This window comes from Helobdella robusta (assembly GCF_000326865.2).
Source record: "Helobdella robusta unplaced genomic scaffold HELROscaffold_4, whole genome shotgun sequence".
Lineage (NCBI taxonomy): Eukaryota > Metazoa > Annelida > Clitellata > Rhynchobdellida > Glossiphoniidae > Helobdella > Helobdella robusta.
The window spans coordinates 4,887,158-4,908,137 of record NW_008704902.1 but is presented as its reverse complement, the minus strand read 5'-3'; the positions used below and the strand labels follow the sequence as shown (position 1 = coordinate 4,908,137).

Below are 20,980 nucleotides of genomic sequence, written 5' to 3'. Positions count from 1 at the left end.
AGGTTCAATAAATATATCTGATAAATACTTAGGAAATAATTTTGATTGAGACTTATACATAAACGTGCAAAATTAAAAAATTATTCTATATTTTATAGTTAGCCAGTGGAAGAGAACAAGATATTGAGATATATGAGAAAAGAAAGGGACACGAGCAACTAGACGAGCAGCAGAGTTAAAAGCTTTACTTAAAAGATAGAGTATAGAGTCAGGAAGACCATAGTAGAGCGAGTTACAACAATCAATCCTAGATAAGACTTACGAAGTAACAAGAAGAAGAGTAGGATCATCAAGAAAAGGCAAAAGTTTTTTTATTCTACGTAGATAAAAGTAAGAGCTTCTAGCAACACTATTAATCTGAGAAGAGAGAGACATAGTAGAATCAAAGATAAAACCTAGACTACGAAACTTATGGGAGACATCAAGCGTTTTAGAATCAGGTAAGATAATAGGAAGAATAGTAATAGAGTGTTTAGATTTATTAAAACAAATTAATTCAAACTTAGAAGGATTAAGTTTAAGACACAGAGTCAGACCAAGCGATAATTGAAGAAAGACATAGAGATAGATTATGAAGAACACTATTGAGATTAGATGGAGGAAAAGAAGTATAAATGTAAGAATCATCAGCATATAGTTGACTAGAGAAAGAAAAGTTATTAATAATACGAGGTAGCTCGGAAGTATAGAGTATAAATAGAAGAGGGCCAAGGATAGAAGCCTAGAGATAATGTAAATGAAAAAAATTTTGCATACAATATACAAATATTGTTCATATGTTTGAAATTTATTGAAAGCACATTTCATTACTATTGGTATTGATCTGGCAATGTCTTTTAAATTCATAATTTTGAAGTCAGTGACTCCCCACGGAAAGCAATATTAATTTTTTAAAAATTGTTAAGATTAATTTTCCAATTAAAATAAAATTAATGGTTATGTTCAATTTTTTTTTCAAAAAATTAAAAATATGTTTATAAACAATAAGCAATACAAATTCAATTAAATTAAAATGATTTAAAAAAAAATTGTGTTGTTTATTCCATTTATTCTATTTTAGCTTGAATTTTACCACAAAGAACTTAAGAACTTTGTAGATTAAAAGTGCATCTTTTTTTAATTTAATTTTTTTATTTGTAAAAATCATATAATTAGAATAAATTGTACTTTTTACTTCGAATTTCAATATGCATTTAATTAAAAAAAAATTCTAAAATTCTTGCGGATTGGTGTAACAATAGCTGTCTTTCATTTGATTGGTAAAGAATTTGTTTTAAAAGTCTTATCAAATACGTTGCATAATGGAAGGCCAAACTAGATGCTCACATTTTGAGAAAAATGTTTGGTATACGGTATTTGGACCTACTGAAGATGCTCATTTTATTTCGTTTGTTAATTGAAATTTTATGTTTGCTTTTTTCAATTATTATATTTTTGTTAGTTAATTACTTTTTGTTTTATTTTCTATTTTGTTTATATACTTTTTTATTTTTTGTAATTTTTACTTATATAATTTTAAAAGTGAACTTTTTGAATAAGATAAATTGTGCCCTGCTTCCATTACACCTTACGTCGTATCATCAGTCGTGTTTCAAAAGTTTCACATTTAAAATTAAATGAATTAATGTCTTTCCTCTATTTATTTAATTATGGAAGAATCCGTTCATTGTGACTTCTCGGATAATCCAGTTTTGGAAGCATTAACTTTTAATGATTTTGATTGTGAAAATTTTGGAAATGCAGCTGGTGATAAAGTGTTAGGAAGTGACTACAGATCATCTTCGGAAAGAAATCTGTTGTGTTTGTTGTGTGACGATGGTGTAGAAGATGATTCTCCTTTGATGGGGCTGACAAATCATCTGCTAATTAAGCACAATCTCATCATTGCAAATTTTGAAAATTTACCTTTCAAAATGATGTGGCTATTTAAATTTGTTTTATTACATATAAAATAAATAAATTTTATTTAAAAATTTATTTAATAACTAAATAAGCAAGTAATATAGTATTAAAGTATTGTAATTAGATAGAGTAATATTAATTTCATGTGTTAAGCAAAAGACACTATATATAAAATTTATATATATATTTATATATAAATTTGTATAATTTATATATTTATATTATAAATAAAATAATGTTATTTACCTACGTGTGCAGCACATATTTAATTAAAATATGCTGATGCTGAAGTCATACTATGATTGCTCGTCTTAAAATTTTATTAATCACTAATTAATATTATTAATAATTATACCTTAACTCCTTTTTTGCCTGAAATTCATTTAATCAGGTTTTTATTAATAAATATTTGTTTATTTCACAGATATTTACGGTTCTGGAAAAACAAGTTTTTTTTTAAAAGTTATGAACATATCTGTCTAAAAAGTTTGTTTTCAATCCTCATTTTTAACATGAAATTTAAGAAACATCTCACAAATCGTTTTGATTTGAAGATGATACTGGAAATTTTTTACTGGATGGAACTGATCCAGATGACAAGGAAATAAGAGAAAAATTAAGAAATCATAAGCTGGTTTGTTCTTGGAAACTTTTTCAGTAGAATTAAATTTTTAAATGTAACTTTTAATATCAGAATTTTTTATTTACATTGATGATTTGTGATTTATTTGTTCCAGCAAGAACTCTTAGATATTCAGAAAAAAGAAAGAGAGAATGACAATTTTAACAAACTTTGTCTGTTTTGCAATAAATGTTTCAGCAAGAGCAGGTTTGTTCATTATTTTTACTCGTTTACCTGATTATTATGTTTATTTTGTAGAGTTTAAATGCTTTTTAATATTTTTGTACCCTGATTTTTTAAAATTGAATGTTATTAAAATTTTTTAATCTGTGGATACTTCAAAATGTTTCAGGATACAGTATTTGAATCATTTGTTGGAGAACCACAACTTAAATTTAGGACCCATTGAAAACATTGGTATCAATTGTTTAATTTGATCTTTGAAATGTTTTTGAATTTTTATTGAGTATTAAAAAATAATGTGCCTGGACATTGAAAAAATGATCTAATTTTGTTTTTGAGATATTTGAAATTAGGCATATTTATTTACCACTTACAGTTAATATTGATGAACTTTTGGATGTTATTGAAAGGCGCATAAAAAGGTTATCAGTTTGTTTTTATTTTCTCGCATAATGAGTTTCATCTCATTCCTTCATGCCGATTCATATTTCCAGTCTGCACTGCCTCTACTGCGAGAAACTCTTCAAAGACAACTTCGCTCTGAAAGAGCACATGAGGAAGAAGAAGCACAAGAGACTGAGGGCCTCCAACAAGTTCTACTTCAAATTCTTCATCAACAAACATCTGGTCTTCCATATTTTGTATTTGTAAACAATTTTATTTCATCTCATTTCTCTTCTTTTCAATTTGTTGGCGACAATAGTCTACTGCATGATGTGCTTGTTACTTGGTTGCAGAAGTAACTTTGTTTAGTTAATTACAAAATCTCAATTTTACTAAAAATTTAAAAAAGTCTATTTGTTAATATATAAATATATATATTAAATATAAGAAAATTAACAGGATTGGAGCTATAAGTTCCACAGTTTTAGCAATCTAGTGCAGAGGAGGGCAAACTTTTTGCTATGAGGGCCGCATTGAGAACTATTTTACTTTTGAAGGGCCGCAAATGTACTTATATAGCAAATTTTTTCGACCTGGGGAGAACTTTTTTAAGATTTGTGTCTCCTTTTTTTGGTCATAATGTTTGGCTGACAACCTAGTTTGCTCACTCCTGATCTTGTGGACCTTTCATTTAATTTTTATTCTAAACAAATAATTATTTTAACTTTTCATTAAAACTAAAAGGAAGCCAACAATGTTGCTGACACTCCTGATAAAAAGGAAAATATAAACAGCGATGATGAAGATGATGATACTGATGGAGAACATTTCAATGGCAGTCATCATTGCTTACAGATGAAATCGTTACTCTTTTTTTTAATTTTACATACATTACAAATGAAATCTTTAACTCAATTTATTTTTTTAACTTTTATATTTTTACAGATAAAATCGCAACTCATTATTTTTTTTTAATTGGACATTTATTCATCTTGAATTTGATCTATGAAATTATTTTCAAACTCAACACCTGCACACATTCCGTTGGCAGAAGTTTCAGTGATTGGGTCGAGGATTTGACATCGTCCCCATCAAACAGTGTTCACTGCCTCTTCTGCAGATCAAATTTTCAATCCAGTAGTGAGAGTTACCAACATTTACTTGTTAGTTAGTCTGTCTCAATTGCAGTTGGATTATTATATTTGAATGTGTTTGATCTAGATGCAATGTACAATTACATTCTAATTGTTTTATTAAATGCTGCATGAAATAAATTGTCGCCAGGTGAAGCATCAGTTTGACTTGTTGAAAATTAGATCAGGTCTCTCCTATTACCAGTGCATCAAACTAATCAACTACATTAGAAGAAAGGTTATTGAGGCATTTTAAAAATGTTTTTTTAATGTTTTAAATTTTTTGAAACGTTTGTCGTTACCATGCTAATTCACACACGTGTTATGTGACTATAGAGTATCCGAGTGAGTCAGAACATGTTTGTTGCATAAAATAAAAAAACGAGCAAGGGCCAAACAGGTGGGTGTGTGCTCTGCAAAAGATTGTCAGAGGAAGAGCAACAGGTTGTTTGGTCTGCAAGTGAGGAATGTTATTTAATGGGTATATGGGACAGAATGTAGCTATTAAGTTGAGGATTTTTTTATGTCGGGCACTGAATCAGTACGTTAAATAGGGTGTTTTATGGAGGTGATTTGCTGATACCGGAAATGGATTGAAGCAGTTTTTAAAAATATGAGTAGCGTGTGAAGCAAAAAGTTGCTAAATTACTCGTATAATGTGCATTGCTGTTGCAATTAAATTTTCATTATTTCATTTCACATTGGAATCTAATGGAAATGACGAATGCCCGTGTGAACGTGAAGGTCCACCAACTGACGTGCCACATATGCTCCGAGAAGTTCGCATCGTTAGGTGATCTCTTCAATCACTTCAACTCCTCCAGACATTCGTCCTCTACTCCACCTCCCAGCTACTACAATCAGCCACAGTAATTAATATTTATAATATAGTACTTCATGCATTGTACATTTTTTTGTTGTTTTTGTTTGGAAGGCTCCTTATGTTTTGGTAAGTAATACATGATTGTGATTCTACTGGAACATTTTATAAAGCATTTCAAGGGTCTTGATGATTAATTAAGGTATTCAACAGATGCAATGCTATTTCATTCAAGTTATTCATTCACGATAACATTTCATTTAGGAACATTGAAACAAATACATTTGCAGTAGATATTTCTTCACGCACACATTATAACAAAAACACCAAGGCATCCAATGCAGATAGTTCTTCACTCACACATTACCACACTAGCACATCCAAAGTAGATATTTCTTCACGAATACACCACAAACACATCCTTTGCAGATATTTCTTTCCTACGTACGAGAACGATAATTTATTGTGCACCATTTCTTGTGGTGTTGACGACGATAACATTGTTGATGATGCCGATGATAATCCTGATAAAGAACAACTTGTTAAACCGGAAGATATGCCATTACCCGCAATTAGTGATATAATAACTATGAAAAAACTGCTTGAATCATGATCCTCGTTTCAAAATGTCATTCTGTAAATAAATTAGTCAGTTAATGTGTTGGGTCATTTGTTTTGAAATGTATATAGCATTTTGAAAATTTTTTAGTCTGCTATATTTAATGAGAACGTTTAAACAGAAAAAACTTTGACTGACAGGTTTTAACATGATATCTTAAAATTCATTTCTGATACAAGTAACAATTATGGATTGCCTGATAAAAGTGGAATCAAGTTAGCGTTAATGATCAAGTACCACATTTCAATTTTTACCATTTGATTACATGCTCAAAAGCTTCTTATGGTATACGAGTGCATATGTTCGTCCACGATGATCGACTAGAATATACACGTATGTGTATATAGTTTTCTTTATAGGAAATAGGGAACAAAACAGGGAATAAAAATTAGTACAGGTAACTGAAAACGTATTCGCAGCCAATCGAGGACGCGAGTAACAGAGAACCAATTACTGCTGATAAGATTTCTTGGAGGCCTGAAGGAAACGTTTGATTGGATGGCAGAGGTTTGGTCGATTCTGTTGGATTTATTAAGAATTATGTGAGTAAACAATTTTTGAGATGATTTGGAGTTTCAGATTTAAAAAAATGAAATGTAATGTGCTTGCAGTACTGTTAGAATTTTTTTTCAGCATTAAAAATATTTTTACCTTTGTAGAATTTCATTCAATGTTTGCTTTATAAGTATAATGTATTTATAGTTGTTTGTGCGTGTTTATTTATATGTGTGTCGTGCATGTGTGTGTATGCACGGACGTATTTATGTGTGTGTACGTATGTATGGTGTTTGTGTGTCTGTATGTGTTGTTTGGCTTTTGTTTTTGTGTGTGTGCCTGCCAGTTGCGTCGTTTTATTAATTTCCCCTCTATCAGTCAATGTATTGCGCCACAGAGATCTGTCCAGGGATTGTACTCTTCAGACACTTTCTTTTGAAAAATTAAATCTATGTTCCTCCTATGGGAATGGATGCATTGGTGCATGCATGCTGATTGATGCGCGAGTCATTTTGCGGCCTTTTTCATTTTATAGATGCATGCATTAACACATACGTCGTCACAAACACATATATACATACATACATATATACATACATGTTTTTTCCTTTTATATATGCACATACGTATAAGTGTGAGCATATATGCAACAGCGTAAATATGTGCAAAGACGTGCATTTATGCATTGGTATGCATGTGTGTGTGTGTGTGTGTGTGTGTGTGTGTGTGTGCCGTCGAAGAAAATAATTACATTACACACTCTTCCAGGAGCTCCATTTAAATGAGTAATCTGATTAGAAGACTGATGATGCCATTGTTTACTGTGGTCTCACATTACTGCAATCAATTTCAATATTTTCCTACCAGTATTAAGCAAAATGTTGCCAGCGCCAAAGCATCGCATGCTTTCACTTCTTCTGCTTGTTTTCGACGTGTGGAGCAAGCAAGCTCTTTAATATGAGATTCGCATGTTTGTGACGTCATTTGAAAATTTTTTATTTGAAAAAATTTTTGATCGCCTGCCACAGTTTAATATTGCTACAAGCTTACAAATTGAAACGAATTGTAATTAATTTAAAAATTGTATTTTATTTGCCCATCATAGGTCGTTAATTGATTACGTTTCTTGTATTTACAGTATTTATAAAAAGATATTATTCCGGGAAAGCAGCTCAATTTCTGGTTTCTCTTGTGCTCAAATGAATCTCATATTTTATTCTCTACCCTGTTAAATTTTCAACAACTTAAAAAGAAACTTCATTGAATTTAAATTCATTTACAAATGTTCATGAACATTTTTGCAATTCAAAGTTTTACACACCGGAAGGGGAGGAGAATATTTGAGAAAAATGCCAAATCGAGAATGATTTCGCGGTATCAGCTCAACATGGCGAGAGCAGAATTAGCAGAAGCATGAAATGGAATTCAATTTGATTTTGCTCTATAAATCATATCTTAATTTATTTGCTATCCAGTCCCGTGAAACACATGTCTATAATTTGTACTAATTCATTTGGTTACTTACAAAATATGTAACTCATATATAATTGATTTCACATTTTAAGTAAAGTTTAAGCATTAGATGAAGTTTTACATATATAGCTGCTTGCCCACACATCATACATATACGTGCACACATGCAAATGCATACGCAAACATGCACATGGACACACTTATGCGCGTACATTAGTATTCAAACATTTACACGTACACACTCACATACACACACATACATACATGCACACACATGCATATATGCAATCGCAAATGCAAATATGAATGCATTCATACCTACAAACAAATACATGCAAAAATACATTTGCACGTACACACTCACATACACACACATACATACATGCACACACATGCATATATGCAATCGCAAATGCAAATATGAATGCATTCATACCTACAAACAAATACATGCAAAAATAAAACAGATCGTATGATCCGTTTTATGTTCGGCTGATCGATCATTCAGCTCTAGAACGGATGGTAGAATGCAGAGTGTCGGAGTCAGAGATTTTCGCGGAGTCGAATTTTTTTGAAGGGCCGGGGTCGGGTTTTTTATCCGACTCCTACTCCGGAAAATGTTCATTTTTTTAAAATTACTTTTTTCTCGAAAATTTGTTTAAGATTGTGTTTTTTTTAGAGAATAAATGTATGTAGTGATAAGCAATCATCTTTAGTACTGAAAATAAATGCTAATAAGGGGGATAAAATTACATAACTTTTTTTCAATATGTTGTTAAACATAAAAAATAAAGTAATTTTACTAAGAAAAATGACTATATTGACTGATTTCAAGTGTTTTTAAAATATTTTTATTTATAAGTGTTAATAAGGTAAAATTATGATCCAAAAGTTAAAAAATTTTTCGGGAGTCGGAACCGGAGTCGGAATTTTTTAAAGAGTCGGAGTCGGATATTTTTCACCCGACTGCAACACACTGGTAGGATGTTTACAATTGTTAACATCTGGTAGATGGTGGAAGGATTAATCAGTTCCGTTAGGCATATATGTTTAATATTTATTTACTTGATTACTCAAAAAATATGCAGCACATAAAGATGGAGTTACACATAAACGTCACAACAATTTAACAAAGAATGATTTCACATTTAAAGTAAGTAAAGTTTGAACATTAATTCTAAAAAGAGCAAGTTAGATTCTGTCAACCGATTGCAACAAAATCAATAGAAATTTTGCAAAAAAACAAATTAATACAAAAACTACACTCACAAACAAAACCATAAAACATTCATTACGTTAACGAGTGTTCATAAATCCTAATAATCAGATCTGCTCTTATATGCACTTATAAAATTCAAGGGTCTGCTTGTCTTTTTGACTTGATGCAAAAATAAGTACACAAATATGAATTGATAATTTATCTTGAACGAGATTCAGTTTGAAAATGATTTTATATAATAACTACTGAACCAATCGGCTGGAAATTTTGTTTAAATAAGTTTTGGTTAGGGCGAAAAAATTTCATAAAAGGAATAGAAATTAAAACTTTTTTCTCTAAAATGAAGGAACAAATATTTTTAAATCTTCTATGACGTCGAAGCTTTAAAATGACGTACTTCAATTTGGGTATTCGGCCTTTGGCTTATGTCAAACAGTAACTCTAACAGTAAATTTACCATTTGGTGCACCTCTATTTTATTATTGTTGACCTTTTTGTACACAGTTGTTTGGTGAACTTTCTGCTTGTTTTTTCTAATATCGTGGACAAATGTAATTCAGACGCGGAGGTTAATGTCAGGCTGTGCAGCATAAAATTTTTACTATTTATGATATTTTTTGTTGCTGAACGATTCTAAAGTACACGAATGAATGTTTCCTATGTTGTTATGTTTCATACCACCACACTCTTAACTTATTAATACTATCAAACTGTTAACACCAGTTCATCTCATCTAACTCTTGAAGCGACCTCACATTAAAAAGAAATGTAAGCTTTACATGATAAGATGAGATTTGAATGTTAGACGCAAGCACTGAACGGCCGAATTTGATTCAACAAAGCCTAACAAACGGTAATGCACTCAGATATGGGCCCTAGCGGTGTTGTGTGAAAATTGCGTGAAAATTGTTAAAGCTTGGCAGACGCGATCCTTCTCATTTGCAAAACATTGCAAAAAGGTTTTTTGTAGTTTACATGTTTAAGATAAAAATCATATTTGACTGAGTTAAATCTCTAATGGGAAAAAAATACTATACAAAAAATAATCAATTGAGCTTAGAGCATTTTTACAAATCTTTTTTAAAACTTTGGCGCGTTATCATGCTACCGTTCATGAACCTCAAAAGTTATTATTATTATGTTATCTAAATAAAATTTAGATTCAACTAAATGAACATTGCATCAATGATTTGAAAATATACAACGAGTTTTAAGTCATCTACAGAAATGTTCTTGCTGGGTTTATAAAAAGAACGTAAGAAGTGATCTGAAATTTCGTCGGCCATTCTGCATCAGCCACTTGCTCAATAATTGTGAGTTTGTACTGGTAACATTTTTTTTGTACTTCTTCATCCGATGAGTGTGCATTTACGAAAACCAGCTAGTCTAGTTTGATTAGTTGTTGTTGTAATTATTTAAGAAAATAAAGAAATTGGTGCTTTGTGGTTTAACCCATGCCGGTGTATGACGTGATTAGAAAATAAAATAGGGATGTGCGGTTCAGTTGTAGTTACAAATTAGTAATTAATTTGGTTGCTCTTATCTAGCTGCTCAGCAACCTAATTTTGTTGATAAATACAACGTGTACTTTAATTTGTACGTTCTGTGAACCATATACATTAATTATTAATTACACATGACAAGAACTCCTAAGGAAGAGATCAGCTGAACATGGTTGCGTCATATGCATAGATGTACGCGCTTTCATCCAGCTGTCGTGCGCATATCGTTGTAATGATCCCTTAATACGCAACGTCCTGCTCAGGTCCTGTGCACATCCATCTCAATAACTGAAGCCTTTTCAGCCGGGAAGGTATCTATTTTTTAGCACCGGGTTGTTTTTAAAATTCTCATGCAAATTCGATGGAGTATACTCAGTGTAATTAATTCAATATAATATTTTTAAACACATTTGTCTAAATAAATTTGTTTTGCCAAAATTTCATTCATATTAACATGAACTAATAAAAATGAACATTACGCACTTTGACTCAATATCATAATGGTCTCTTGTCCGTAGCACAAATTGTGTTTCTACGCAGCAAAATTCAACGATAGGCAGTCAAAATTTCAATTTTGAAACCCATTTACGCATTTACATATTTAATGCAACTAAACCATTTGCATTAAATATTCAAACGTGTTGCTCTGATGAAAATTTCACTTAAAAATTCATTTTATTTTGGTTAGTTTTCAGTTTGGTTGGACAGGTTGGACAATTTTCAAATTATGAATCGCTACAATTACATTAAACTTAATGAGAGTTGTAAAAAGTTAGATTTAAATTCATTAAAAAAACAGGCAATAAAGAACAAGAGCAAAAGATGCCGAGGTGCGTGCCGTTTTTATCAAGCATAAGTGACGGGAACAAATATTTAGGAACCAGGGCATCAACGCACTCCACATGAGTTTTTATAAAAAATTTCAATAATATATTAACTTTTGTACAATAACCATACGCAAAAAAACAGTTGAAGATTTCACTATAAACAAAAATAGATTTTAAACAAGGCTGAAGTTTGACGAGTGTTTGTACATTAGAGAAGAAAAAACATAAATTGAATCTGTACCCAGAGGCTTGTTATTTATGTCCTTCGCTAAATTAGTTTAGTTCCGTAATACGAGAATAAATAGCGGAGCACGTTTTCTGCTTTTTTATGTAATAAAGTTGCAACAGGCTGTTGTTCTGATGAACCTGGGAGGTTGGATGGGCTTCTAATTTTGATTCTGTATGGATAAAATCTGACTTTTAATGTGGTTGAATTCATTTAAAACAGCTGCAGGGGTTCCGCCATAAAGATAATTATCAAAATATTTTAAACAAATTAAGTCGTGTGTGAATAAATGGATGCTGCTTCCAGCAATAAATCGAACTGCGTTGCAATCCCAACGAAGATGATGATGTCACTATGATGTTGTTATGAAGACGACATGGATATTCAGTGAACAACGTTGTTATCATTGAAAAGATAAAAAGTAATGATGATACTAAATATTTGGTTGCTTCCATTTGTTTCAAACTTAGAAACAAGAAAGTGCAGAACAAAAATGTACCTCTTGGAGGAGTATGGGCGCAACAAGCGAGCACCCATCATTCCCAACACAGATACTATTCCACCAACTATCTGCACGACTGCAAAGGATTTCGTCATCAAGAGCCTCGCATCTCAGAGTAATTAAGAGTTGAACCCTATGCTATCATGACGACGTACTAAGCCGCTCAAACTGCCAATCAATACTCCTTGTTATCACTGCATCAACTCTGACCCCGCCTCCTCTGTTTCATGCTGGCTACTTCTTTCCTAACTAGAGATTATCTTTCTTTGTGCGTGCATATTTTCTAAAAAAACGTTTCTTCAAATTTCACTTACACTGAACATTTTTTTATAATTATTCATTGTTAGATTTCTGGACATTGAAAATTGAAAACCACAAAAGTAAATTTCTCTATGCGTTAAAAATTTTGAATTGAAACTCGGAGGATTGGATGATGGGGATATCTTACTCTTGGTGTGATGCAGTTGAATGAACACACACACACACACACACACACACACACCACACCACACCACGCACACACATTGTTTATGTGGTCGATGCAAGAAAGTGTAGTTCAAGCAGCAGTTTCGTTCTTTATGAACTGCATTCTTCAATTCCAAGCAGCTGAGAGAATTGCGTGTTGCAGCATCGCCACTTTGCGAGATGATTTGTTGTTGATGATGTAAGCGCGAGTTCGCCCACACAGCTGCAGATATGAATCCAACAGGTCATCTGTGCAACTTTATTGAAGTTTCAATGGCTCGTAAACTCTTTTATTGGATCAAGTGAATTTAAGAACTTTAGAAGTTTAGTTTAATATTAGAATGAAATGAATTTGAAATAATTTGCGCTTATGCGAATTAGAATGATCAATCAGAAAATAAATTTAAAATTTATTTTATTAGATGTTTAAACATTTTTTTACATTTATAACTTGCGCAATAAAAAATATGTTCCATGGAAACAAATGTTTCTTTAGCCGTAGGGTTTGCAGACTTATTTGCTGAAAAATTTGATTACTTCTTATGCAAATATTTCTCACTTATTTTCCTCAACGCATTTGTTTTCAAGTTTGTCATCATTTAAAAAAAATTCAAGTAAACTATTCAATTAGTTTGTATTAAATATTCACATGTATGAAAATTTTAAAACAAAAATGAATAAAATTACAAAGTCCATGAAAGTTTGATAAAGTTTGTTTGATCATCGCTAGAAAGCCTGTGCATTAAACCAAATAGACGGATGTTGTTAATGGATGGAAACCTCCTTAGTGGTTTGATGCTGTCCGTTGCCAGGTGCACAATAATTTGGAGATGCGAACTTAAAAGCTTCACGGAGAGTTTATAAGATTGAAAAAAACTTATGAAGGCTGCTTGCTTTGTGGAAACTTGAAAAAAAAAACTAAACAGAAACAAATAAATTGATAAGTTTTTATATAAAAAATTTCAATTTTTTTTAATGTTTTATTTATATTTAATCACAGCATGGAGTTGAAAAACAGGAAAAAAGTGAAAAGTGTCAAAATTTGTAATTGAGGACAAATTTCTGTTTTCGCTGGATGCCCGAAATGGAACAACACGAAACGACCGCACTAATAAGTGATGATATTCAGTCAACAGTGTATCAAGTTATTTAAATTAACATAAGAATGTCTTTTTACAACAATCTCATCAACATTTTACTTCTTTCATTTCAGAACTGTACAACAATCTACGTCTGACATCATGGATTAGCAAAGGGAAGCTATAAGATCCGTCTACAAACATGATGTATTTAAGAAAGTATAGCCATTGAAGAAGATACAAAAAATAACTCACTTTCGCTATCTAGCTATCTAAGTTTTTTCTTGTCTCCATTCGTAATATGTGTATGTTGTGTGTGTGTGCATGTTTATATGTTTGTGTGTATTATGTGTTGTGTATGTGTGCATGTTTGTATGTTTATGTGTATTATGTGTTTTTGTGCGTGTGTTTGTATGTTTGTGCGTATTATGTGTTGTTGTTGTCGTTGTTGTGTGTGTGTGTGTGTTTGTATGTCTGCAAATAACGCAAATAAACAACAATCATCTAGATTATCTACGATAAAATATTTATTGGAAATCATAAAAATTTCAGTCCTGTAGTTTGTAAGTTGAATAGAGTTACGATGATAAGAGTATGAAAAGTTCTAACAATTACGTTACAAACATAACAGCGCTGATGACATTACTTTTGAGTGTACATAATTACGTTTGAATCCATACTTACAGTAGTAACGCATATTTATGTAAGTAGGTAGGGCTTATGTATGTACAATTTTATTAGATGCATAAATTTGCATGTGCAACCGTAAACATGTTATACACATAACCGCGAACGTGCATGTTTGCGTGTGGGGGCAGTTTATTTTATACAAATTTTCTAAACTTAAACATACATACATACACAAATTATATTTTGAAAAATTACACTAAATTTGCGTGCACACAAATAAAAAGTATTGTTACCCAGGTTAATCTCAATTTTTGCCTCTGCAACATGTTTATGAGTTAAGTCTGATTACTTCTGTATATGCAGAGTAGCGGGTTGTACACATACATGCACGTGTTAATGTGTACAGAAGCGTACGCGCACGCATGAACATGTGCAAGTTCGTACAATTATGTTGAGTTTAACGAGGCACGTGCTCTCCATAACATAACTCACGTTCAATTTATTCTTCAGACGCATATCAAACGAATACATCACTGAAACGACGAAGTTTCAAAATGGCGAATCCACCGGAAGTAGTAACTGACTGTGACGTTGACGATGTCGGTGTTGATGATGATGTCGTTCGTGATGGCGATGATGATGATGCTGGTTTTGGTGCTGATGAAGTAAATTTTGATGTTGTTGCTGTTGTTATTGTTGTCGTTGCTAGCAATGATGATGGTGATGATACTCTTCTTGACAATAACGATGATGTTGTTGTTGATGGTAAAAATGTTGGCGATGTTGTTGCTGATAGTGTTGATAATGATGGCAGGAACAATGGTGATTTTGGAAAAGCAGACAAGAATGGCGATGTTGATGCTGCTGCTGCTGATGATGGTGGTGGTGATGATGGTGATGACGTTGTGATGCTTGTGTAGAAATGTGGAGTTGAAAGGTGATGGATGTTGTTATTATTGAATATGGGCAGAAGAAAGGATGAGGAATGAAGATGATGATGACGATGACGATGATGATGATGATTGTCATCTTGATGATGATCTTCGTCATGGTGACGATCGCCGGCGTTGACGTTATTTTTCAGCTGAGTATGATGGATAGGATAGCAAGGATGGAAAGTGGAAAGATGAGGATGATGATGATGGCGATGAGGCTGGTGGTCATGATGATGCTCCTGAAGGTTTTGTTGAAATTGAAATAACTCTTTTGGACGAAGGATATTGTTTTGTTGTTTTTGACTGTGTTGTTGAGATTGAGGCTGTTGTTGCTGCTGCTGCTGCTGTTGTTGCTGTTGTTGTTGTTGGTGGTGGTGCTTCGTGAAACAATGTTGTGAACTCATTTTATCCTCAGATGAAAAATGCTGATCGCAATTGGGACGATGATGACCAACATTGCGATATTCATCCAGACGACGAATGCAACCACTAAAATGATTGTCGTCGTCAAAATCTGCCTCTAACGTTTTTATGGCCTCCTCTTTCAAGTTCCTTCTTTCGGATGATGACGTCATAACGCTGTGGAGGAAATCTCTTCTTGTTGTTGTCATGATTGTTGTTGTTGTTTGGGGCGGCCTTGTTGTTGTTGTTGTTACAGAGGATATAGTAGATGTTGATGATTTTGTGAATGTTGTTGACGATGCATTTATAGATGTTGCGAACAATGTTATTGCAGTTGCTACTGATGTCGTTGGAAATGTTGATGAGAATACAACGGTTGATGGTGGTGGCCTTGCGGTTGCTGACACTTTTGTTGTTGTTGATGGGACGGTGTGCTGCAAAGTTGTTGTGGATGGTTTGAAAGAGAAAGGTGATAATGAGGACAAATAAAATGGCAAGATAATTTGATCTTTTGATACACTAGTGTTTAATTTTGTTATTGCTGGGGTGACAGTCTCTTGCAAAACCACTTCTGTCGTTGCTGCTCTGTTTAATACTGTTGTGCTGTTTGAAGGTGTAGTTGTCTGTGTTGAAATTGTTGACGTGGTGAGAAGTAATAAGGTGTTTAAAGTTGTTGTTGCTGTAGACGTTTTTAAAATATTGCTCGAATAATTGGCATCGCTGCAAGCCGTTCTGCAGCCGACTTGAATGTTTCTCTCAAAAGATTCCACGCAGCCGTGATCGTCACTGAGATGCAAATGGCTCGTAATACCGCGATTGTTGTTGTAGTTGTTATCAATATTGCCTTTGTTGATGTTGCTGTTGGTGGTGATGATGTTTACGGTGCTGTTGTTTAACGAAGTGTGCACGTTGTTATTGTTTGAAAGCCTCTGGCCACGATTATTATGATGTACGCTGCTCAGCATGATATCTTTGAAAACATGCCTCTCTAAATCAATTTCTTGGCTCCAATCATGCACCCTTGCTTTACTTCTGCATGCACTGTGCAGTTGTTGATTGAAAATGTCGTTATTGACATTATTATTATTATTGATACTAATACGTTTATCTAAATTGTTGCTATTGCAGCTGCGATCGAGACCACAGTAGTCAGTGTGGACGTGGCCGATGTCGTATATTCCATCAAAAAAGTTGTCTGGCTGATGGTTGTTGTTGCTTATTGTTGAGATTGCCGCCTGGTTCACATTGCAAGAATCTTCAATACTACTGATGTTGGAAATTTTTTGACTGCTTTTATTTCTTGATTTGATTTTGTTGTAGTTGTTATCTTTGCCGTGTTTTTTGTTGCTGCAGTCTTTATCAGAGTGTTTGTTTTTGTTTTCATTGCTGTTGTGAATGCTTTTATTGATGAAAGTGGAAACTGCTTTTATCTTGTTCATTACATTTTTATGATTACGTTTTTCTTTTTTATCGCTAGTGCTTAGAGCATTTTTGCCGTGGACGTCATCGTCATCAGCATCACCATCTTCATCGTCATCTTCCAATTTAATTACCAACTCATTATCTCCCAGCATACTCAGGCTTAATCTCCTCATTGGATAGTAGAGACATTTCAGTTTGGACTTTTTAAATACAATCTCATTCGTCAAATCATCCCCTTCAGCGTTTCCAGCATAATTTGCACGCTTCTGTTTGTTTCTTTTGCTCGTGTTTATTGCGTTGTTGTTGCTGCTGCAAACGTTGTCAATGTTGTTGTTAGGATCGTCAAAGATATCATCATCATCATTGTTGTTGTTGTTGTTGTTGTGGTTTGTTTCGTTGTATTCAATGAATTGTTGGACAGATTCTCTGCGGACTAACGATTTCTTCATTGTTAATTTTCTTTCCTTAATCGCTTCTACCTGAAGTTTCTTTAAAACTTTATCTCTTGTCTCGCAGACGAGGACGCACGCAAACACCAGAGAGAAACTGCCGACACTCATAATCACAGGACCGATGTAGGAAAAATATTTCATCAAATATCGCCCACTGCTGCCACTATCGGACTCATTCGGAAGACTTTTGAGACTGCTTGTGGCGGTATAATTGTTGCTGGTGAAGTAGCGAGTGAAATGTGTTGGTTCACTGTGGACGTAGTTGGCGTCGTTTGTTGCGTTGTCGTCAAAATTCGTGTCGTAATAATTTTGTTGAGTACTCTGTTTTCCTGAGGAATCGCTGTGTGTGACGAGGGTGAAAAAATCGAGGTTGTCGTTTTCATTGCCCTCCACATCGTCAACCTGGTTCAGTGCTCTACTTTCATTGTAACTTTCGTCCTCGTTTTTTCCGAACCCTGCGTAGAAGCCAACAATGCATAGCGCCACTCCCAGGATGAGAACCAAGCAGCCGAAGATGCTAATAATGAAGGCCTGCCAGACGAACGGCACGAAACAGCGATATTTGTTTATATTATCAATGTTTATTTTTGTGCTCCTGTTCCTCCGAGAAATGGATGATGGTGATGATAGGATGAGTGGTGACGTCAGACCACCACCACCACCACCACCTGTGGTCGATGCAGTGGCCCTCCTCAACGACGTGCACGATTTTTGAGAGTTCAATATTCGTCCCGCTGTGAACATGGTTTTTCAACAAATCAATTAGTTCATTTTTTCGAACATATAAATTAAAACACTGTATAACATTATAGTTAAAGTTATTTATTTTCCCTTTCTGAAAAAATTTATTAGATTGCGTTCAAAATTTTGGGTAGAAAATAACCAAGTTTTACACAATAATCTTGTGTCATCTCCAAATATGTGATTCAATGTTGTATGAACTGTATCGCAATCTATTTGCAATAATATTTTTGCAACTATGATAACTTCAACTTTACGACAAATCAACAATAATTTTTCACCAACGATTTAGTGATCAACATTTCAAGACCTAATATTTTTTAAAAACAGTATCGAACACTAATTAGCATGAACTTTGTTTATTTCATTATTATAATCTGTCACTGTGTATTCAACGATTCGAACAGAATGCTCCAACAATGCTGGGATCCATTTTCAAATTCGATTCTCCGTAACGTTCAGAAATAATTTTATTCCACGAAAATATTCACCAAACATTTGTTTGAATAAAAAAATGAAACATATAAAAAAAATTACATCCACCCACATATATGAACAGAAAAATCGACGCAATTTATTTATGAATTTATCGACCGTAACAAATCCAGCAAAATTCTTTCTTCTTCCATTCCTTCAAGTCGCCGAATTTGTTACAACATTTAACAATAATCCTGCCATAACGAGCCTCATTAACTTCCACGGCGAACAACATATCACAAAAAAAAACTAATAATTTTTATGAAATTTTCAAGCTTTCATGTGTAATTATTTAAAACCGTGTATTAAATTTTAATCACAATTATTATCATCAAATACGTTTATGTACTTTGTATTGTTATGTATACAAATGTATAAATAACGTTTTGATTTATACTGCATCACACAGGGATTTATCAAGCTCGCCTTAGAAACAAATAACGCATTATTTATTTTATATTATTGTCTAAGGCCTGTACGATTAAAGAAAGATGCTATACATTTTAGAACGCATTCAACGACCTAACTTCAACTACAGACGACTTTATTAAGTTCTACGACTACCAACACTAACAACATCAAAATCAAAATCAACAACATCAACATCAACAACATCAACATCAACTGCACGTCCAACACATCACAGCATGCAACCACGCTTTTATATTCTGGCCACTTAGGCAACATTTGCTTGCAGCAAGTCATACATACTTACTGACATATATGGAATATCAAACGTATGAATGTTAACTCATATTATATATATATATATATATATATATATATATATAGAGAGAGAGAGAGAGAGAGAGAGAGAGAAAGGGAAAGAGAAACAGAAAAAAAGAGACAGACAGAAAGAGAGAGAGAGAGAAAAAATTTTTGTTTGTATAATTTGTTGTATATTGTTTGCTCAAATAAAACATCGGCATGTGTTTGTGAATGTTTTTTTTGATTGTGTTAAGTTAATGTCCAGCGATCGAATTAAAGTTTTTGTGTGATGTATGTGATAATGTTGATTAAACGATTAGGAATGAGTATATAGGTTTTTTTTTATTTTATAATCACTTGTTCTTGAAAGAACATTGGAATATAAATGCGAATGAACGGTGAAATGAATGAATGAATGAGTGAACATTCATATGAATGCATTTATGAATGGTAAGTGGTATGCAATAACATTGGCAAACACTTACAAAATTTTTTCATATGATTTACCATCATACATTTACGTACACACGAATATAAATTCAAGAAATTTCCGTAATAAAAAAACTTCTTAATAAGATCATTTATCAAGCGCTTTGGTTATTTGTTACTGCCATCATTTTCCAGCTCGTACCTCCTATTGCTCCTTACTCATCACTGCTACATTATATTACATTAAATAACGTTAAGTAACATTAATTAACATTATATAACATCAATAGAGTATCAAATAACGTTATAAAACATTAAATAACACTAATTAACATTATATTCCATTATATATGACATTATATGTCATTATATAACATTACATAACATTATAAAACAATGAAATCTAACAACACGAAGCAATACAGTTTCTACAACATGAACTTCTAAATGACTGTGCCTTCTGCCGTGAATGTGATACATGAGGTCTGTCTGTCTGTCTGTACTCTGTCTTTCTGCGAATGTTTCATAAAACGTGGGGCAGCGAAGTAATTGTTAGCGTGCAAGATGCTGTATAACGACTAATTGAGGAAGGTTCCACCACTCAATGCTTTACAGCCTTGCCTAATGACATGTATGCAACCAACTACTTGCAATACCTCGCTATATCATTCCATTCGAAGAAATAAATAACGTTCGTTATTTTAAAGTTGTTGTTAAATTTAATAACTACAAAAATAATAATATCATTTAAAGGATGAAACCATTAAAGATTGTTGTACGTTCTTGTAATACTATAATATGCAATAAAATAACTCCGATGTTATTTTGAAAAACATTTGATTGGTTGTTAAAAGAAATAAATTATGTGCAGCAAGTTAAAGATAATATTGAAATGAATCAGATGAAATGTGTGGGTTATTAAACATTGGAAAGCACCAAACACTAATGCGAGTAATCTGAACCACATTATTGTACGTTAACAAATAAGGTTTGATTATTTGTATAATGTTATTTATACAAAATTTTTATTTTATTTAAAAATCTTTTGAAACATTTCTCTTTCAGTCATAAATTTACAGAGCAGTCGCTTCGCATTAAACTGATTCACAAAACGATGTCAACCCTTGAAAAGTACTGACCCGAGTGATTGCTTATCCTATATATCAATTCTTATGATAATATATATGGTCTATCTGGTAGACGCCAAAAGCCAGGCGATGGTATGTTCCTTTTCTACATGCTGTCAAATTTTACCCGACCATATTCATGCAATTATACCATACTCATCGCCTCGTCTGGTCCCTATTCATGTCATTGAATCATTTTTATCATC

The 20,980-nt window shown here is 32.9% G+C and overlaps 5 protein-coding genes across 5 annotated transcripts; 4 read left to right on the top strand and 1 right to left on the bottom strand.

Annotated features, from left to right (window-relative positions):
* Window positions 1–1,649: 1,649 nt before the first annotated feature.
* Window positions 1,650–2,961, top strand: HELRODRAFT_162576 (hypothetical protein; the record flags this gene model as incomplete). The annotated part of the gene is made up of 4 exons (XM_009024742.1): window positions 1,650–1,818; window positions 2,457–2,536; window positions 2,640–2,731; window positions 2,877–2,961. The coding sequence occupies 4 exons, from the start codon at window positions 1,650–1,652 to the stop codon at window positions 2,959–2,961; spliced, it is 426 nt and encodes a 141-aa protein (XP_009022990.1).
* Window positions 2,962–3,181: 220 nt separating this feature from the next.
* HELRODRAFT_162575 (hypothetical protein) lies at window positions 3,182–4,480 on the top strand (the record flags this gene model as incomplete). Its single annotated transcript, XM_009024741.1, has 4 exons — window positions 3,182–3,334; window positions 3,836–3,954; window positions 4,143–4,254; window positions 4,376–4,480. 4 exons carry the CDS (start codon window positions 3,182–3,184, stop codon window positions 4,478–4,480), a joined length of 489 nt encoding a protein of 162 aa, XP_009022989.1.
* Window positions 4,481–4,941: 461 nt separating this feature from the next.
* On the top strand, window positions 4,942–5,657 carry HELRODRAFT_162574 (hypothetical protein; the record flags this gene model as incomplete). The annotated part of the gene is made up of 2 exons (XM_009024740.1): window positions 4,942–5,093; window positions 5,474–5,657. 2 exons carry the CDS (start codon window positions 4,942–4,944, stop codon window positions 5,655–5,657), a joined length of 336 nt encoding a protein of 111 aa, XP_009022988.1.
* A 1,783-nt stretch (window positions 5,658–7,440) lies between these two features.
* HELRODRAFT_162573 (hypothetical protein) lies at window positions 7,441–12,030 on the top strand (the record flags this gene model as incomplete). Its single annotated transcript, XM_009024739.1, has 7 exons — window positions 7,441–7,532; window positions 8,099–8,250; window positions 8,720–8,784; window positions 9,717–9,809; window positions 10,616–10,663; window positions 11,041–11,182; window positions 11,876–12,030. The coding sequence occupies 7 exons, from the start codon at window positions 7,441–7,443 to the stop codon at window positions 12,028–12,030; spliced, it is 747 nt and encodes a 248-aa protein (XP_009022987.1).
* A 2,568-nt stretch (window positions 12,031–14,598) lies between these two features.
* On the bottom strand, window positions 14,599–18,036 carry HELRODRAFT_162572 (hypothetical protein; the record flags this gene model as incomplete). The annotated part of the gene is made up of 3 exons (XM_009024738.1): window positions 14,599–14,664; window positions 15,542–15,852; window positions 15,939–18,036. 3 exons carry the CDS (start codon window positions 18,034–18,036, stop codon window positions 14,599–14,601), a joined length of 2,475 nt encoding a protein of 824 aa, XP_009022986.1.
* Window positions 18,037–20,980: the final 2,944 nt, after the last annotated feature.